The 19,871-nt window shown below is 38.0% G+C and overlaps 1 protein-coding gene across 2 annotated transcripts in view; it reads left to right on the top strand.

Moving 5' to 3' along the window:
* The window catches only part of LOC134754234 (peptide transporter family 1-like), a 58,727-nt gene that overhangs the window by 1,607 nt on the left and 37,249 nt on the right, over window positions 1-19,871 (top strand). The window contains exon 1 of one of the 2 annotated variants that reach the window (XM_063690414.1): window positions 1,810-2,018. The exons of the other annotated variant lie outside the window; for it this stretch is intronic. Within the exon in view, the coding sequence (XP_063546484.1) occupies window positions 2,001-2,018 (18 nt within the window). The 5' untranslated portion in view covers window positions 1,810-2,000. Of the gene's footprint in view, window positions 1-1,809; window positions 2,019-19,871 lie in introns of those variants that run through there. 2 annotated transcript variants of the gene reach the window in all.

Below are 19,871 nucleotides of genomic sequence, written 5' to 3'. Positions count from 1 at the left end.
ACGCATATTTTACTTTTGGCGAGTTGTCCTCTTCGTTATGTTTGTTAAGCTAGTAGATTGTGAAGGAACATTTGTGTTAAGATCTAGTTCTGATGATGGGTTCCATGAGGTCCAACTCCTCAAATCTTGATGGCTTCAGATCCAGATCTTAAAACTTGAAACGTACCCAAAGGGCAAAAATGTTTAATGATATGACAGTTTGGCCAGACAAACGAGTCTTGCAAAATGATGCATTACTCGTAAGATAAAATAAAAATGGAAAAATAAAATTCTTAAAAAAAGTAGAAACGACTTCAAAAAGGATAAAATAAAATATCATCCCGTTTTATATGCTCTAGCAACTGATACGTTTTAAGTCGGTGCCAAGCCAAATAGTTACAACGCTGGTTTTTTTCTTTTTCATCGAACTACACCAGCCCACGCAGCATGGTTTCCCCTATCACTAAGTCCGTCACTTTCGCACTCACATACTTGTTAGAACGTGACAGGCATGGTGATAAGCGTACCGTGCTACGACTCCTGGTTGGCATTCTGGTTGACACGCGCGTGACACTTAAGATTTGGCTTGGCACCGACTTCAAACGTATCAGTTGCTAGCGCATTTAAAACGGGATGATATTTTATTTTATCCCTTATGAAGTCGGTTTTACTTTTTTTCAGGTAAATTTTTATATTAACATATTTAACTTTAACCTAAACATTACGTTATTCACCTCAACATGTAATTACCCTATCAGCCTGAATTACTTAAACAAATGACTTCATTGGGTATATCGTCAGGTGACAACCAAAACTCACTAATTACTAAATAGTTATTTGTTATACAAGGGTGCAAAGTTGTATTTTACCCGCGAGTGTTTCAACACACGAGAAGTAAAATACATTTGCACCCGTGTGTAACATAAGACTTTTCACCTTACTATAGCGAGGAAAGTGCAACAATCCACAGGCGTTAGATCATCTCCATCACTGGAATCACAAATTTTTTACTATATTATAACACAATACTCTAGAAGTTGTATTTTTACGTGAGTCGGAGTCGGTGAGACAAGTTTTAAAGTAAAATGTTTGTTGACAATTTTGACATTTCTGACGATATGCGTTTTGAAATTGCATCGACTCAACCTGTGCGTTCAGAATTATATTTAACATCATTATAAAAAAAAATGTTTCTTATGGAATTTTAAGGTTTATGACTTAAAATCATTAAACATATTAATAATGGGTCACTCACGTATTTTAAGTCGAAAACGCTCGACATGTCTGTGTCTCACGGAAGTTTTGTTATTAAAATCATTAAATTTGATATTTTTTATTAAATTCTCAAACCATTTATTTATGATACATAATAATATAGAACGAATAATTATTATGAACGTTTTACGTTTTGTTATCTGTCAAAAGCTACTTGAACAGGCTTCATCCAAGGCCAAATTACTTTCCCCACAAGTGGACAAAATGCGTTTTTACCCGCTTGTTTTAAAGGATAAAAGACGGCTTTCCGAGCTAGTGAGGGGAAAAAATAATTAAACAAAAATCAACCTTATTGAGATAATAATACGGTTCACTATAGCTATGAACTTGTTTGTGGTCGTAATTAGTGTTTTGGTTGTCACCTGACGATATCGATCTCATTAGTAAAGTAACCTATCAAAATTTCGTTAGCAGATAGTTGTAGCTTTACTACTTGCGTTCAGTCGTTAAATATAAATCTCCCGCGTTGTATATGCGTCGCCGTCGTCGGCGTCACTACAATAGAGGATAATTTGGCGTTGAGAATGATAGTGTCTATAGAGACAGTTTGAGTGGCTTGCGACTGCGAGAAGTCAGTCGTGTTTGTGCGGCGTCAGTAACGCGCGCACCGACTGTTAGCGCGCTCGCCTCCGCGCACGCGCACACCGGAGAACGCGACGTGAAACTTTTAAAATAATCCGCCAATTACCTGTCTTACATCAGTGAACGTTCGTTTTATCAGAATTCGAGACATACTCCCTAACAAGATGGAACACAAAACGGGGGTTTGTATGATTTCACTTTTTTTGGGAAGACCTATATAACTCCGTATAAGATGAATAAAGTCTAAGGAAAAAACGTGCCTGGGAAATCAAGAAAATTTGATTCGTGCACAGATGGCGCTACCACCAATACCAACCTTTGGCCTATTCTCGTCTAGATGGCGTTGACGGTTTCGTTTGTTATTTAACAATTTTAACACATATCAGTGAAAGAACATGGGTCAAAATCATATAAAAATAATAAATACAAATAAAAAAATCATTTATTCATATGCATATATATATTCATTTTTAGTGTACTGTGCAAAACTTTGTTTTGACAAACGGAACACTTATGGGAATCACTTCGGTTTTGCAAATCAGTTAAATGCGTTTTTCTCAGAGACCGTTTGACATAGATTTCTAAAATTTGAAACAGTTATAGCAATTACCACCACTAATATTGTAAATAAGTCAAAACCGCTTATTTCTTATTTTAGGGGGTTGAGAGGGGTAACCTGTTTTTTTATTTTATTTGTAAGAATCGAGTGGGGTACCATTAGAAAGCTTGCAAAAAATTGAGTCGATGGACTGATTTTGACTTCAGTTTAGACTGCAGTAGTTTCGATAAAAAATGCATTTAAAGTTGCAAGTTTTCATACAAAAAGATTCTCCTCTGTCCTGAGGATTTTCACAAAAACTATAGCTAACAGCTAACCAGCCAGTAACCAACTAAATCGAGTATGGAGACGGCGGGAAAATTATCAGGTTAACCTTATCTTTATTCGTTTTTTAACTGCAGTCTGATCTTTGGTTACTTAGGTTGTTACTAGCTTGGATCAGCTTCTTAGACTGGTAATTTCATATTAGGAAGTCGTTTTAGCGAGAAAGATCTTTACTTAAAACTTTGGCATTGAGATTAATGACTTATGTGTGTGACACAAAGTTTAATTCAACTTGCTTATTTTTGTGGGTTATTTCATTTTTTTGTAATAGCCTACTAAACGCATGAGGGAAAAAAAGATCTACAAAATACAACCTTGTTATAATGCAAATAAGCTTAATTTTGAACGGGCTTTCCAACCAATGGACTATCTCAATGTCGCCGCTATACTTACTCAACCTCGTATCTGCAACACTACTTTGATGACAAAAACACCCGTATTCCGAATGAAAGAAAAGCGACATTTCCATCATGATTGTTGCAGATATGTAAGAATAATATTTATTGTTGGAGTAAACTTTAAATTAAGAATTCCGTTATTTACTGTCGTTTTGTTTTTTTACACAATAAAGCTCATAGAGTTAGTAAGACGTATAGAGATAACAAAGTCATTTAATATTTATCAGAGAGTATCTAATTCGTCGAAACAATATACACAATATCCCTTTGCATTAAGTACGATGACATTTGTGTATAATTGTATACAGTATGTATATTCCAGATCCCGTTCTGTTACGAGAAAATAATCTTGGAAGACCTATAGTATATGACAGTTAAAAAATTTATTCTAGTTTTTGGAAACAGGTAAAGTTGACGAAATTGAGCCCAACTGGTTCAAACTTGGTTGAGAGATTGGCTCACTTTATCGGCCGATTCGAACTTTAAGATACGTTAAATATTACGATTATATTACGATACGTTTTTGTTTGAACAAACGTCACTTTTGACACTGACATATCTAATCCATATCGTATCTAGTCGTAATATTTGACGTATCTTAAAGTTCGAATTGGGCAGTATATTTCGTCAACCTTAGAGCCAGCGACAAAAATATCAGTTAAGATTTGGTACTTATGAATCCAAGTTCTACTTAAAATATTTTTACTTTTAAAAAAATATATGGAAAAGAATTTATTTCTTATTTTTTGAAAAACACGATAATATTATATATTTTTTCTCGTCCTAAATTCAAGACGTGCAGAAAATATAAATAACTTACTCATAACTTATACTTTTTTGACAGCTTAAGTAGAGTAATAACATTAATGCGGTTTATATTGTTATAAAAACTTAATTATAAAAACTCGGTCTGAATTCAGTATCAAGTGAACGTAGTTATGCGCAAAGAATTCATCCATAAAATATGACATTTAAATTAATTGATTTTCTGTTTGAAAGAAACATATTTTTTTAACAAAATGTGGATTAGATCCTTTTCCCTAAACTACGTCCAATTATTCATAAGAGTCCGAGTGTCACTATGTCATCATTAATGTCTAATTTCTATGAAAATATGACGTCTATTTCACTCTTACACTACTTACTTACACTCTCTCACTTTGTTAGCTTAGATGAACTCTACATTTTAAATATGGCATGGAACTAGAAACAAAATCAAATCAAAATAATAAGTTCTAAATTTAATTCAAATTGAAGCAGTATAGAATACCGAGCTATAATGGTGAACCATAAAATACTAATGATGATGACTTGTTAGATAATTTTTACAAATTTTTTTCTGAGTAGCGAATTTTTAATTCGCGGTTTTTACGATTGCAAATTTATTTATTCGCCTTTTTTCATGTAGCGATTTTTCATGAAGCGTTTTATAATGATCACGTTTATTTTTTCGCTTATTTTACCAGTAGATTATTTTATTATTCGCAACTATTATCAGTATAATATAGTGCGGTTTGTTAGATATTTTAATCGAAATAATTATTCTAACAAATCGTTACCTCTGTTATCTTGTCCACTGTCCACGTTATTACACATTAATAGGTAGGTAGGTTAGGTACTTAGATATCTTCAGATGCCCGAAGGGCAGACCGTCTAGAAATAGGAGCCCCGCGAAGCGGAGCTTCGTCGAAATAAGGCGTGGGTTGCCTAATGCTGCTGAAAATATACAGGGCGTCCCACGCCAATGCCACATGGAGGGAAAGTACCTTAAATATTGTAGATAGAACATTTTACTGAAAGAAGACATTATTTTAATTTTAAAAACAATTTTAACTGCGTTCATAGATTTTTGAATAATTATACGTTTGAACCGGGAATCGAACCCGCTACACGAGAAAAAAATCATCCTGTAGCTTTATCATACCGATCGAAAGGGTTCATCAGAAGGATTATTTTTTGCTAAATAACATAGTGTCAGAAATAAAAGGAAGACCATGAATTTTAACATTTTTAATACAAAATTAATCAATTTATCAAATGCTCAAAATGTCTCCCCTCCTGTTGAATACAAAGTTGCACTCTTTTGATTATTTCACTCCCTGTCGCTTTTTTGATCTTGCTGTGGTGGATATTCAGAATAATACGTCTAAGTTCTGTTTGTAGCTCGTTGACACTTTCATACGTGTTCTTGTAAACTAAATTTTTTACATAACCCCATAAAAAAAGATCTAACGGGGTTAGATCTGGGGATCTTGGCGGCCATTTTGTTTGTCCATTTGTCCCGATCCAGGGACGAAAGTGTTCATTGAGATAGTCCCTTGTTCTGTGACTGTTATGAGCCGGAGCCCCATCTTGCTGAAAAATAAGGTTTTGTCGTTCTGCAACCGGAAGGTTATTATTTATCTAATTTCTTAAAATCTCAAGTATTTCTAAGTACCTTTCCGTATTCAAATGCCCTTCGTAAAAATGTACTAAGAGGACCCGGTTATTTACAATCCCACACCAACAGTTGAACGAAAAACGCACTTGATTATTAGTCTCGCGGATACGTAAGGGATTCTCTCTGGACCAAATGCGATTATTGTGTCGGTTGTACATACCATTGTTGCTGAAGTTTGTCTCGTCTGACCAGATAATATTATTTAGAAAATACTGATCCTCTCGGATGAGCCTCTCGATTTCATTGCAGAAAATACGTCGTCTTTCATCATCACCCGGCAGTAATTTTTGCACTAGGCGCCCTTCAATGTAACTTTTGAATTTGTATTTTTTCAGTACACGGTGTATTTTGTATATATGCGACTGATAAAATAATCTACTGGTTAAATAAGCGAAAAAAATAAACGCGAACATTTTAAAACGCTTCATAAAAAATCGCTACATGAAAAAAGACGATTAAAGAAATTTGCGATTGTGAAAAACCGCAATGTGAAAATTCGCTACTCAGAAAAATAGCGTTTGTGAAAATTATCTAACAAGTCTTTAAAATTTATTTGATGTTTAAATTTTTGTAGTTCACTAAGCGCAATCCAAAATCTTATAATTTAAATATAGACAACGCAATTAAAAGTTAGTTAATATTTGTATCTTTTGCGTATTCAATTTTTTAGTGAAATGTTTCTAGATTTAGTAATTTTTCGGTCAAGTATATTCCTGAGGAAAATTCCAATATATTTAAAACAAAAATGGAGTGATCAGTGCTACAGTACAGCGCTGCAAGAGCTGGGCGACTCCATACTGCATCGCACTCTTACATACCGCATACCGTGCACACCGCGCCGTTCATTACGTACGAAGTTTACGTTCCTTTCACAACGGCTGAGGCGAACACTTTCCTATCCGTTTTCTTTACGTTAGCCGCGTGTAATATTTGTTTGTTCCGTTTTCTTACCACAGCGTTTAATTATGTTTACAAATATCATGCGAATGTAAGTTGGGGTTTTAAGGTTAATTTGTCAATAGGAAATATTACTCGAAACTCGGGGCGCCACTGCCACAATCCATCACAATCTGAGGGTCTACCGCGAAACAAGAAAATCGAAATTTCGTTATCTAACCTTTCTATCACTCTTGCATATTCGATCGATAATGAGACAGATAGAATAAATTTCGATTTTCGCGTTTCCCGGTAGTTTTGGTTTTGGTCTAGAGTTAGACCAAGAAAAGTCTGCAGCGATTTTAATAGCATACGCAGTGCAAGTGTTATTTTAAACGTCAAACTTCTATGAAATTATGACGTATGCACTCGCACTGTGCTATCAAAATCGCTGCAGACTTTTCTTGGTCTAACTCTAGAAGTCTTCTAGAAATCGATTTTCGTTCATGTCGTCGCAGACATGGATATATTTAGTATCAGTGCATTCAGTATGATGTCCTAAACACAAATATATGAGATGACAAGCGCGAAAGTGGTGGGGGTAGTTGCTGTGACGTCAAAAAGTCGGCAGTACAAAGTTTTTTACTATTTTTTTAATCATACCATGTGAGGTCCCAGATGAAAGGGCTTTGTGAGTAGATCACATATATATAACATGTCTAACAAATTATTAGAAAAAGTTAAAAAAATTACCATCCACAGTTGACTTTGAACTGCTCTAAATTGAAAATGACTGAATGGATCATTCCAAAACACATACAAAGTGACTGTGAATATCCTCTTTATACCTAATGTTAAAAAATAATTAACCAGATATAACCAAAAACTATTATTAAAACAAATTACATATATTTTTTAAATGGTCTTTTCACTAGCTTGCATTTGGTACCCATATTGCTATAGTAAGAAAAAAAAACTCCAGCTCCAGTCCAAAGTACGTTTTTTTATTAACAAAAAATAATAAAATCAGAAGCTTAAAGAACAACGCCCAAACTTTTATCGTCTTGTGGAGTCAAATAATATGGTTTTATCAACATTACGAGTATGATAGATATATATGATTTCTAATTATCCGATGACATATAATTTCCTTTCGTGGTTTTGACAGATTATATTTTGTGCATCTAGTTACATTATACCTATATGTATCATAAGTTGATACTTGAGCTATGATTAACTGGTTACATATGCATATATTGTTATTAGCACTTAATTTCGCAATAAAACATTGCCTAGGTATTCGCTTTAGGCAGGGTACCCGCTTTAGTGTCTTCTCCCCTACATGGGTGTTGCCCATTGCCACTTAGCCGTCTAGTTTTTCTCGTCACATGTTCCACTCTTGTTCTTTTCGTTAAGATGTCTGGAAGCTTTAGTCCGACCCGACCGAGCATGCTTCTTTCTATTTTGCGTTGGCAAACATTAATCTTTTCACCATCATTTTCAAATCTATCTCGAAGCGAAAAGGGTGATGATGACACAACAGTCGGAAAACCGTAATAGTACATTGTCAGAGTCCCAACCAACTGTCCCAAGCACTCGTGAGGTACCTAAGTAGTTGCATAACTTTCATTTCCTGCGACCTCGATCTTTCACCACCATTACCAATAAACACAAAACAATATTGTCATTGCCGTTACGCTGAGTCTTACGTAGGCGAACACTCGCGAACGCGAAGCGAAGCGGCGCGGCGCGGCGCGGAGGGCCCAAGGCGTTCGCGTTCGGAACGAGATCGCCCACGTAGGAGACTATAGGTATCAAAGGATTGATTCACCCCGCTCCGCGCCGCGACGTGCCGTGCCGCGCCGCTTCGCGTTGCGTGTTGTTCGCCTACTATCCGTAGTACGCTGCGTTACACGTGTTGTCGTTCACTTTTAATTAAACTTTTTAACCTTACCGGTACCAAACATGTTCATTTTATTATGTACTTTAAAGTTATTTAATAACTTCTCTCGTGAATTGTTTTTTCCGTCACCGAATAAGTAACAAAAAGTGCATTGTGCAACACGCGTGAAGCGAAATCTTTGTCTCGTGATCGTTAAAGCATAGCCGTAGTAATCACTAATGCCTATGATGCATTTCGATGTTTACAATACATAAATAAATAAGTAATATAGTTATATATTCTTATAGCGGGCATATTTTGTTTTCGTACCTACGTAAAAATATGCTGCACTATTTAGTGTTATTAGGTAGGCTTACTATTACTACAATAAAAACAACGCATTTCAACAAAATAATTCCGCACGCAATGTACTACTTAGGGACATGAACAAGCACATTATCTTTCCTAGGTAGGTACCTATTTACACCAAATGTATAGTTCTTCATTAGGTTATTTCTACCGTCACTTGTTATTTGATTTAGAGTTTAGACTACCGACCAAGACAATAGGTCAGTGTTAGATCATATATTCCACATGGGGATCCTAGCTAAAACGGGCAATGTGGGAGAAAATTGCTGCAATGATATTGATATTATTTATTGCGTTTGAATCAAAAGATCTACCTCTACAAAAATTCTACTTGGCGATTATTATAGACCGCAAGCCAGGAAAAGATTTCCATTACCAATCGCCATCGATTCCAGGGCGATAACTCGTATAGTGGTTAACGACTATGCCTGATGAACCCTCGTGGACGTCAGCTGCCGCTCCGTTGGGTTGAGGAATGGCAGCCACCGAAACACATAAAAAAATTGTCATCGCCTCCCGTGTGATACTTTGTCAGATGATAGTTTAGAATTTTAGAAGCTATATTGTTAATTAAAAAAAAACCTCAGCCCGTTGTATCGCGGTGGAAAGAAGATCTAAACTATCATCTGACCTCCTCCTCTTTGCATCGGTTTCCTAATCACTGAGGGTCGTGGTCACTTCTAGGGAACAGCTTCTCTTGGACAATTTGCCGCCACCTCGCCGCCTGTAGGGAAGGGCACCGAGGAGCGTTATATCAAAGGCTGAGCAAATTTGGTCTCATCACATCATCTGACCACCTGTGTGGTTTGTGTTGGTGGTGTATGCTGGGTGGTGGTGGTGGCAATAGGTACCTAATATTCATTGACTCGAATGTGAAAAATATCTTGAGTTCTGATTGTTTTTTAAACAGTTCACTTCGTCAAACATTCAGACACCATCTTATACCTAAACGTACTTTAAAATTTAATTTAATTGGGACAGCAGCTGAGCGAGCGGGATGTCATAATGATCTGAGCAGTGAGCACACCTTTAATTTTGGAACACGTATCTTGCATAGTTACGTCAGCTGCTGACTGTAGGTATGTTGTTTTTTAAGTATATAGAGCGAAAGGTGAACCAGTGGTAGGGCTCGCTAGAAAATGGAGGTCTGAAGCTAAACGCGAGGACCGAATACATGGCCTGGCCTGCAGTATGGATTCCACTCCTATCAATATAGGGAACGAACCCGCCATGAAAACGGCCAAGTTTAAGTACCTGGGATCTGTACTACATGAGTCCGGGACCATTGATCACGACATCCGAGCCCGAATCAGCGCGGCTTGGTCTAAATGGCGGGAGGTCACAGGAGTCATCTGCGATCGCAGAATACTGCTTAAACTCAAAGAGCTAGTGTATAAGTGCATTATCCGTCCAGTCCTACTTTTTGGCGCCGAGACGTGGCCGGTTCTTGGAAGGCACGTTCAAGAGCTTCGCGTTACAGAGAAATGCGGTGTTACGCGCGCTGACCGCATCCGTTACGAGTACATCCGTGGCAGCCTCGCAGTCCGTGACGTAGCGGAGAAGCTCCAAGAATGTCTCCTCCGGTGGTTCGGCCACGTTAGTCGCACGCCAGCTGACTACGTGGTAAACATATGCCTTAACCTAGCCCTTGATTGACGGCCCCCGACCCCAGGGCAGACCAAAAAAGCGATGGCTCGATGTCGTGAAAGCGGATATGAGCGCAAACGGGCTTACGCGAGAGGACGCCCAGGATCGAGCAAAGTGGAGAAAGGCAAGTAGGAAAGCGGACCCTGGCAAAGGCCGGGATAACGCTAGGTAGGAGAAGATACAGCCATGGCACAAATTCGCTTGCCGCTGTTTTTGAGTGGATTAACAAAGATGGATACTTGACTGAATATACTTACCTATATTAATCTTTAAGTATTTGTATCTACGTACGGTTTGTTGATATCAAGCTGATATAAAACTATGTCATGACTCATGAATGTTTATTCTGCTAGCTCGCTCTGTATAGCCCAATTTAGTTAATATTGTCGACATTATTTCTAAAAATACAGGATATTGGATTACCTATTATAGGAGCGCAACTCACTAGCGCATTAACAGAGCGGTGACGTCAGCGCAGCGGTGGTGAAATAGTAGACCGTTAATGGGGATCCCAAGTTCAATAATCGGGCTCGTCCATGCTGCATTCATGTGTTTTACGACGGGAGGTACAAATATTCGCGGAATGAAGTATTTGTAAATTAAATAAAGCAATAGATATATTTTCCTTTTTCAATATATTTACCCACGAGGTTAATGCATTTTTCAGATCGACTAATTACTTAATGTAGACCATCAAAAAATATTTTTTAGCTTTGCCATCAAAATGAGCCCAAATATCCTTCACTTCTTCATCGTCAATTTTTTTTTTCCTCGAAATTCTTTTTTTTTTAAGGAACAAATAATAATCGCGGGGGGGGGGGAGGGGGGCAGATTCAGGCTGTAGGGTGGGTGAACCAGCGATCCGAAGCCGCTGTTAAGAGCAGCAGTCGCAACATGGCTCTTGTGAACCGGTGCAATTGTCGTGCAGGAGCAACACACCCTTTGACAGTTTTCCCCGCCATTTTTCTTTAATGGCTTCACGTAGTCTTAATATTTCATAATATGCATAATATGTCCCAGTTATGGTAACACCCTTGTCCTTGTAGTCGATCACGAGATTCATGAGAATTCATTTTGATTCCCAAAAAATCGTACCCATCTCCTTTCCGGCCGATTCTGATACCCTGAACTACTTCGGAGGTGGTGCACCTTTCTTATGCCACTGTATAGAGTCGCAGGTTCAAAATGATGAACCCGTATCATCTCCAGTCACAATTCGCTTGTGGCCTCCCGGTTACCCGATCTCACATTACTTGATTTTTTCTTTTGGAGGTGGGTAAAGGATTTTTTTTAAGAATTAAGAACTCATGAGGAAATTTAAGTAATAATAAGTAATTATTAAGTAATAATAATAAGTACAATCAATCGTATTCGGTAAATAATACAGATATTTAAGATGGTAAACAAATAATACAGAAGGTTAAATAATTAAATTGTGTGTTTTTTTGACCGACGGTAAAAGTAGCTGGATTTCGATAAATCAGGTACCGTTATCTTATTTATGAACTAGCAATTGTGTGGTACATTTCTTTGCCTCACGTTTAGTTACATACTGTATATTACGCGAATAGGTACATGAAATATTAAAAGAATTTCATCATACAGGAAAATTGTACTCGTAATAGTATACGTACCTACTTATATTGGTAGGTTGATGTTCCAGAGTTACTGTGCCAAGGTGAACTGCTGCGTCTAACGATTAGAATACAAACTAGGAGGGATGGCATGTTATCAGATGACATAACTACCATCGAAAACTAGGTACCTGTAGACATGATTCGCTTGCGTGGAGCGCAGCGGTAGGCGCTAGTTGAAGGCTGGTTCAGCCTCGACGTATTTAGATTTAGGAACGGCGAGTGTTCTAATATAAGTGCGTGAGCCCTTCTTGTGTGCATACAGCCAGGAGCAGATGTCAAGGTACTTAACATTATCAGATCTAAATACAACTTTATTGTTAGGTGAGTAAGAACGAGCACGAGCTCACCAGCTGATTCTAAACTGTACAACTAGCAAACAGATAAACATAAGTACTTAAGTCTACATTTTAATAGACTATAGGTAGATACAGTTAGTAACATAACTAAACCAATGTTTACTATTTTGTGATGTATCTCTAATTTTCATGAAATTGGTAAGAAATTATGTTCGCAATCAATTATTTTCCGTTAACATACATATTGTGGATACCCACCATTAGGACATCATGCATTTTATTTTTAAAACGTCTTTACCATTGACTATTTTGCACCACCCTCTATGATTGGCGGGTAGTCTAATCTGTGGGCACGGTAGTGTCCCCGCCAAGACGAGCAAAGCGAAGCGCAAGGGCACACCTACCTTTTCTCGAAGCGCTTCGTCGTTTTTTTGAACCCTCATAACTTAGCTGCTTTGTTACTTGCTTGGTTTGGATTATACCAAATAAACAAAATTCTCTAGCTCTTATGCTTTGGATTTTATTCATATCTAAAAAACCCCGATTTCGTCACTCCCTCACTCACTCACTAATGATCATCAAAACCTTTAGGGTACTTCCTAAAATCCTAGGAAACTAAAATTTGGTATGTAAGAGTCTTAGTGCATTTATTTGTGCGATGAGCACAGATATTTGTTCCTGAGTCACGGATGTTTTCTATGTATTTAAGTATTTGTATATTATATATATCGTTGTCTACCCACATCACAAGCCTTATTCAGCTTACCTTGGGACTTAGTCAATTTGTGTAAGAATGTCCCTATATTTATTTATTTAGTACACATATAACAGCAAAATTCAAAAACTTGAAATTTTTAGCCCCTAAGGAATTTTGTATGGGGAATTAATAATCGCGAATTAATTTAGTTGAAATTTGGTATGTAGATAGTTTTTGTTATGGGGAAGGATATAGAATAGTTTTCAATCCCAAAATCACCCTGTAAGGGGGTTGAAGTTTGTATGGGGAATCAGTAAAAAGCAGATTGTATACAAGATGCCTCCAGACACGTTTTTCAGGATTTTTAATAAAAGAAGTGAAATCCCACCAAAAACATTTTCATGTAAAATGTTGCCAAAACGAAACCATAAGGCTCGCACTGTCAACCCACAAAGCCACAAATTTTGGCTAAGGTGTAGAGTTTGTGAAGTTAGGGCTTGTAGAGTTAGAAGCTTGGCTATACAAGAGATCTGATAACTTTTTGACAGTGCGAGCCTTATGGTTTCGTCTTGGCAACATTTTACATGAAAATGTTTGTGGTCGGGTGATAGTTTTCATAACATAGAATTTTTCAGAGATCTTCATATCTCTTGTGATACACGTTCAATTCGAATAAATACAAATAAACTAATAATAGACAATGTGTACATATTTTTATGTTTAAGTCGGAGATCATGACGTATTTACCTAAACTCCCTTTGAACCAATATAAATCAGATATTTTGGTTTTACTTCAACAAAAAAAAAGTATGGGAATGTCAAATGTGCTACAATTATAAGACAAACTAATTACGCGTCTTTACAATATGGGTTTATCCATATTGTACGTCACACGAATTTCGAGGTTTTTTGACGCCTCCCCACCTCCTTGTCACACTTGGTCACATTTGGCAAACCCCTCCCCCCTCCCGTCACATTTTTTCAATAAAATCGGCAAAACGTATAAAGTATTATCAAAATATTTTTGACAAAATAAATATTAGTAATTTTATAACCCAAACTGATTAGGAAAGAAAATTAAACGATTAAAAACGATTATCGTTCCAAAAACTTGTTATTTAATTGCACAGAGCATAAAATAATTTAAATAAGTTAGTGACGTAACAAAGATTATGACTCCCCCTCCCCCTTGTCACAACATGTCACATTTTCATGACCCCCCCCCCCCCCCTCCTTAACGTGTGATGTAATTAATGGATGACCCCTAAACATCAACTCTATTAAACCAGAAATATAAGTATTCTAGTAATTATTGCCGAAATAAATATCAGGTGCAAAAGTGAATCAATTAGCTCCATGCATGAATTTGTTTTTATTTTTGGATTCATAATTTATATCGTTGGAACACCGGAAATGATAAAAATACTTTTGTAAACCTTAACATTATTTTATTAAAAAATATTTAAAATGTTAAAAATTTTTGAGCGGTTGAAACGTTCATAATTTTTGGCGCGAATTCGACAGAGCGTAATGACGTCACACGTTGGGCGGTCCAACTGACGTTTGCTACTAATGACACTAATCTGTCGAACGCGTGACGTCACGTGGCGTTTCGAGCGTTTCGCTCACTAGCTTTTCGCGGGCAAATTTTTGTACTTTTTATTTATTTTGGTAATTTAAAAACGGAAATGCATTTGTAACATGATATAACGGTAACAAACATCCGAATAAAACATATTTCGTTCAAATATAAACTTCATGCATGAGGCTAATTGTTGGCTCCATACATTATTTATTTATTGCAATGATTCAGTTTAGCACCACACACTTTGCCTTTCATACACAGGTTTGGTAATTATCAGGGATACAAAAAAGTACCCATGAATTTTACGGTTCAGGTAACAGGAATGAGGAATTGGCCTGAAGTTTTTGTACTGCCTTAGAAAGGTACCCGATCGATATCACATCGACTTTGATTATATTTCCTATAGAGTAGGTACTTATAGTCGATGATCGCGACTCCGGCCCATGACCTAATGTATAAGCACATTACACATTAGGGTAGGGTGGTCTAGGACTGCGCACTTAAGGTTGGAGATGCTAGAAAATGAAAAGAAACCGTATGAACGAAATCAACTTTTATTATTTTAATTCTTAAATGATTAGGTAATATAATTTTAAACACCCTGTGTTAATGAGATCAATCAATCTTGAGTAATTAAAGCAAAACTAAAAAATGGGAAACGCGCGTTCTTACACCACCCGTGGTGTAAAACTGCGCAGCAAGACATGTAAGAATGCGCGGGTGGTGTAAAAATGCGCGATACCTAAAAAGGCTACGATCATTGGCATAAGTCACAAGTAAATGCATCTGCGCCTGTATGTGCTGTGCATTTTTCATGCCACCACTCATCGCAAGCAATACACCTGATCCAGTCTTCAATAATTGGCTCTTTATATATTTCACCACATCCCGGGCACGTCCAAGTTTTTTTGACTTTCTTACACTTTGGTGTTGCTTTCTTTAAAGTTTTCTTGGTTGTTTTTGGCTTATGCTTAACAATACTTTTACCAGACGTATTGACAGTTGGTTCGAGCTTAATTTTCTTTACTGCGGGCTTTAATTTTTCGTCTATTTGTCGTTGTACTTCGTTTTTGTATGGTGAGCTACTAATTACTTCCGATCGCTTATGTTTTCGTGTAAATGAACGTTTCACTTGTGACTTTGGTAAAGGAGATAAATCAGATATTTTTACAACCTGCTGAGAACATGTTGAAACAGGTGTATTTTCAGTTGTTTTTTGTGAAGCAGATGTGCCAGTTTCCGGTTGCATAGGTGGGTCAACAGATTGTGCTTGACATGTCTCTTTGTCTCCAGGAAAATCAGCCTCGTTTTCTCTTTCAGTTACTGAAGCAGCCAAAAAATCAGCTTCTGTGAAGATCTCTGGATTATATGGCGATATCCCTGTTGTTTTAAAGCATTCAGCGGCGCATGCGGGGGTCGCAGCTTTAAAATAAGCTGGTGTGAAGATTTTACACATTTGAAATACAGTTATAGTTCTCCCAGGATTGTTTCTTAGCCACTTGTCACATTCATTAGCGTAGTATCGCTTTAAAGCAACGTGAAACCCCCTATCTAGGGGTTGTAGCTTGTGGCTACTATGGGGTGGCAGAGTTAATGCTATAATATTATGTTCCCGGTAATAATCGATCGCTGAAATCGATGCGTGTGAAGTGTGGTTATCAAGAATTAGCAGCACAGGTTTTTCCTTCGTTGGTTTTGAATGGTCTTTGAAGTGTGATAGCCACTCTAGAAATAAATCTGCGTTAATATAACTTGTGTCCGATACCATTGCTATTGATCCAGGAGGTGAATCGTCGAGCAATTCGGCTTTCATCCTTTTTCGTCCAAATATGAATGCTGGAGGAACAAAATGCCCGCTGGCGCTCATTGCAGATACTACTGTTACATTAGTACCTCTTTCACCACTTGAAATTTTGTTTACAGCCTTTTTACCTTTGGTGGTAATAACTTTTGGAGGATTATTTGGCACTGAAGATATGCCCGTTTCATCCATATTATATATGTCATTAGGAAGAAGAAGGCGAAAAGCAGCTGTACCGCCTAGCGAAAGCGAGAGAAAGAAGTTCTCGGGATATGGCTCATATAAAATGTGTGAAAGATGATGCAGGTAAGGTGATTACGAAAGATGAAGCGATAAAAGAACGTTGGAAAGTCTACTTCGAAAGGTTGATGAATGAAGAAAATGAATGGGGCAGGGTGCTAGAGCACAGGCTGATAAATATGGGTGCAGTGAAAGAAATATGTATGGATGAAGTAAGAACGGCTGTGAGAAGTATGAAAAATGGAAAATCTGTAGGACCAGATGATATACCAGGAGAGGTATGGAAGTTATTGCGTGAGGATGGATGTATGTGGCTGACTTTATTCTTCAATAAGTTGTTGCATGAAGAAACAATCCCCGACGAATGGTGTGACAGTTTGCTGGTGCCCATTTTTAAAAACAAAGGGGATGTACAGGAATGCAACAACTATAGAGGAATAAAGCTCATGTCACATAGCATGAAAATATGGGAAAAAGTGATAGAGAGACGCCTGAGAGATGAGAGTGATATAACACAAAACCAGTTCGGGTTTATGCCGGGGAGAGGTACAACAGACGCCATTTTTGCACTTCGCCAAATGTGCGAAAAATACAGACATGCTAAAAAGAACCTGCATATGGTGTTTGTTGACCTCGAAAAAGCATACGATCGAGTACCCCGAGAGGTTTTGTGGTGGGCTCTGAAAGAGAAATGCGTGCCTGGGAAGTATGTGGAGCTAATCCGGTCAATGTACAACCGATGTTGTACACGCGTCCGGTCAGCAGCTGGCACCACCGACAGGTTCAGTGTCACAGTAGGCTTGCACCAGGGATCGGCTTTAAGCCCTTACCTCTTCCTGCTAGTTATGGACGCACTGTCATCGGACATACAGGAGGAGGCACCTTGGTGTATGCTGTTTGCTGATGACATTGTGCTTGTAGGTGAAAACGAACTAGAGGTGCAGAGCAGACTTGAGAAATGGCGGCAAAAATTGGAGAATGTTGGCCTAAAGATCAGCAGATCTAAAACAGAACACATGTTCTGCGATTTTGGCGGTCTCTCCAGTTTTGCTGCCATAGAACTCGATAGCGTTACATTGCCGGTCTGCTCCGACTTCAAGTACCTCGGTTCGCTCGTACAGTGCGATGGCGATATTGACCGCGACGTGAAAAACCGGATTAGCACAGGATGGATGAAATGGCGACAGGTTACGGGAACCATTTGTGACGCCCGTATGCCCCTTCGGTTGAAGGGTAAAATTTATAAAACGATCATAAGACCTGTCGTCATGTATGGATCAGAGTGTTGGGCCCTAAAGGTGAAGGATGAAAAGAGATTGCATGTAGCGGAGATGAGAATGTTAAGGTGGATGTGTGGCGTGACGAGAATGGATAGGATAAGGAATGAGTATATAAGAGGAAGCCTGAAAGTTGCACCCATAACAGAAAAAGTAAGGGCAAATCGCCTAGCATGGTACGGGCATGTGATGCGGAGGGATGAAAGTCATGTGACGAGAAAGGTATTAAGAATGAATGTGGAGGGAAGTACGAGGAGAGGAAAACCGAGGAAAAGGTGGATGGACTGTGTGAAAGATGATATGAAACTAACGCAAGTGAATGATGAGATGACGGGTGACAGAGATGTATGGAAGAAAAAGACATGCTGCGCCGACCCCAAGTGAATGGGACAAGGGCAAGCGAATGATGAATGATGATAGGAGAGAAATTATATCTATCCATCAAGGCAGACAGATTTATAAAAAATCTTTCACATTGAGGCATGTTAAATCCCATGGCACGAGCAACACTGGTAGAAGTCGGTTTCCTTAATGACATTTCTGGATGTCTACGCATGAAGCCACGAAACCATTCTGTCCCAGCCATTTTGGTCTCAGGGTTAAAACGATGCAAAATATTATTTTTCTCCGCGTAGTCGAATGCCAATCGTCTTAGATCTTTGCGAGTCATTCCAAAAAACATATTATCTATCGTCTTTAAATAATCAACAAACTCGTCTTCCACTTGTCTGGTGAATGTACACTTGTACCTTCCAAGACTGGTTACTGAATGTGACCTGCCTAATCTCAGACGTAAAGTCGACTCCGCCATACCAAGATCTTTTGCCACAGATCTTTTGCTTTCACCATCTGTAATACGCTTACGTGCTGCTTCTATAATATCTGGGGGGCAAATAGCACGTTCTGTTGTTCTTTTTCTCCGTGATGTCATACTGTAAAAAGAAATAGTCGTAAATATTGATATTTCACGACAAATATACGATTTTAAGCTAACATGGTCTTCAACAGTTATACACATGGTAAATATCCCGTTATTATTCAAAATTTTCACGACATATTCAAATAAAACACAAAAGCTTTAAAATGATGGGTAAAACTGCGCGCGCAGCTTTACACCGGCCGTGTACAAGTGCGCGCGCAGCTTTATACGGTGGTACACTGCGCAGTTTTAAACCCGTCGTCCACTTTCACTAAAACATCCACGTAACGCCATCTATGTCGAATCACCCGAACTAACGTCGCTCCATCAAACTCGTCGATGTTTCCGCGAAGCAAACTCAAGGTCTCAACTTTTAATTTACGTAAACCTACTTAATGACAATATATCCAAATTGAAGAAAAATAAGATCAAAACGTGGTAAAAACTTAAAACTCACCTGGTGTGTCGTATTTTCACAACAAACTAAATAAATTCCGGGAGCAACAACAGGCGCCATTACACTTCAAAACAACACTGAAGTTAGCTGCGAACTTCGCTTTGCATCTGAGTTAAGACGTATGCGCATTCTTATCGACCGCGCAGCGTTATACCAACCTACCCTACGTAACGAAGTATAATTTAATAACTAATTATACTTAAACCTTTTAAATGTCAGAAGTTAACACTTGTATTTATAGGCCAAATACACCCACAAATGACCTTGTTGTGTAGGAATTGCCAAAATAATGGGTATATAAATGTCTCTTCGTAAATTACCCAAGTTACCTCAAATTATTCTCTTAGCTAACAAGGCGTGGGCGAGTGAAATCCTTAAGTTGTATTCTTTTGCAAAACTTGCTCCTATATGACAAAACCTCCGACTTTATTGCGAATCAATATTTTATAGCGCTATGCACTGGTTTCGAATTTAACTGTTGAGTGTTGTGTGACATACTAACATTAAATAATTTCAAAGTTTAGACTCACTTGTTTTTAGTCACTCGCGCAACATGTATCGGAGAGCCTAGGTCTCCTTTCTCAAGCACTAACAGTACACAGCACTACAACGACAGCGCAAGATCTTTCCC

Source organism: Cydia strobilella, chromosome Z, assembly GCF_947568885.1.
Source record: "Cydia strobilella chromosome Z, ilCydStro3.1, whole genome shotgun sequence".
NCBI classification, from domain to species: domain Eukaryota; kingdom Metazoa; phylum Arthropoda; class Insecta; order Lepidoptera; family Tortricidae; genus Cydia; species Cydia strobilella.
This window is presented reverse-complemented; position numbering and strand designations above follow the sequence as displayed.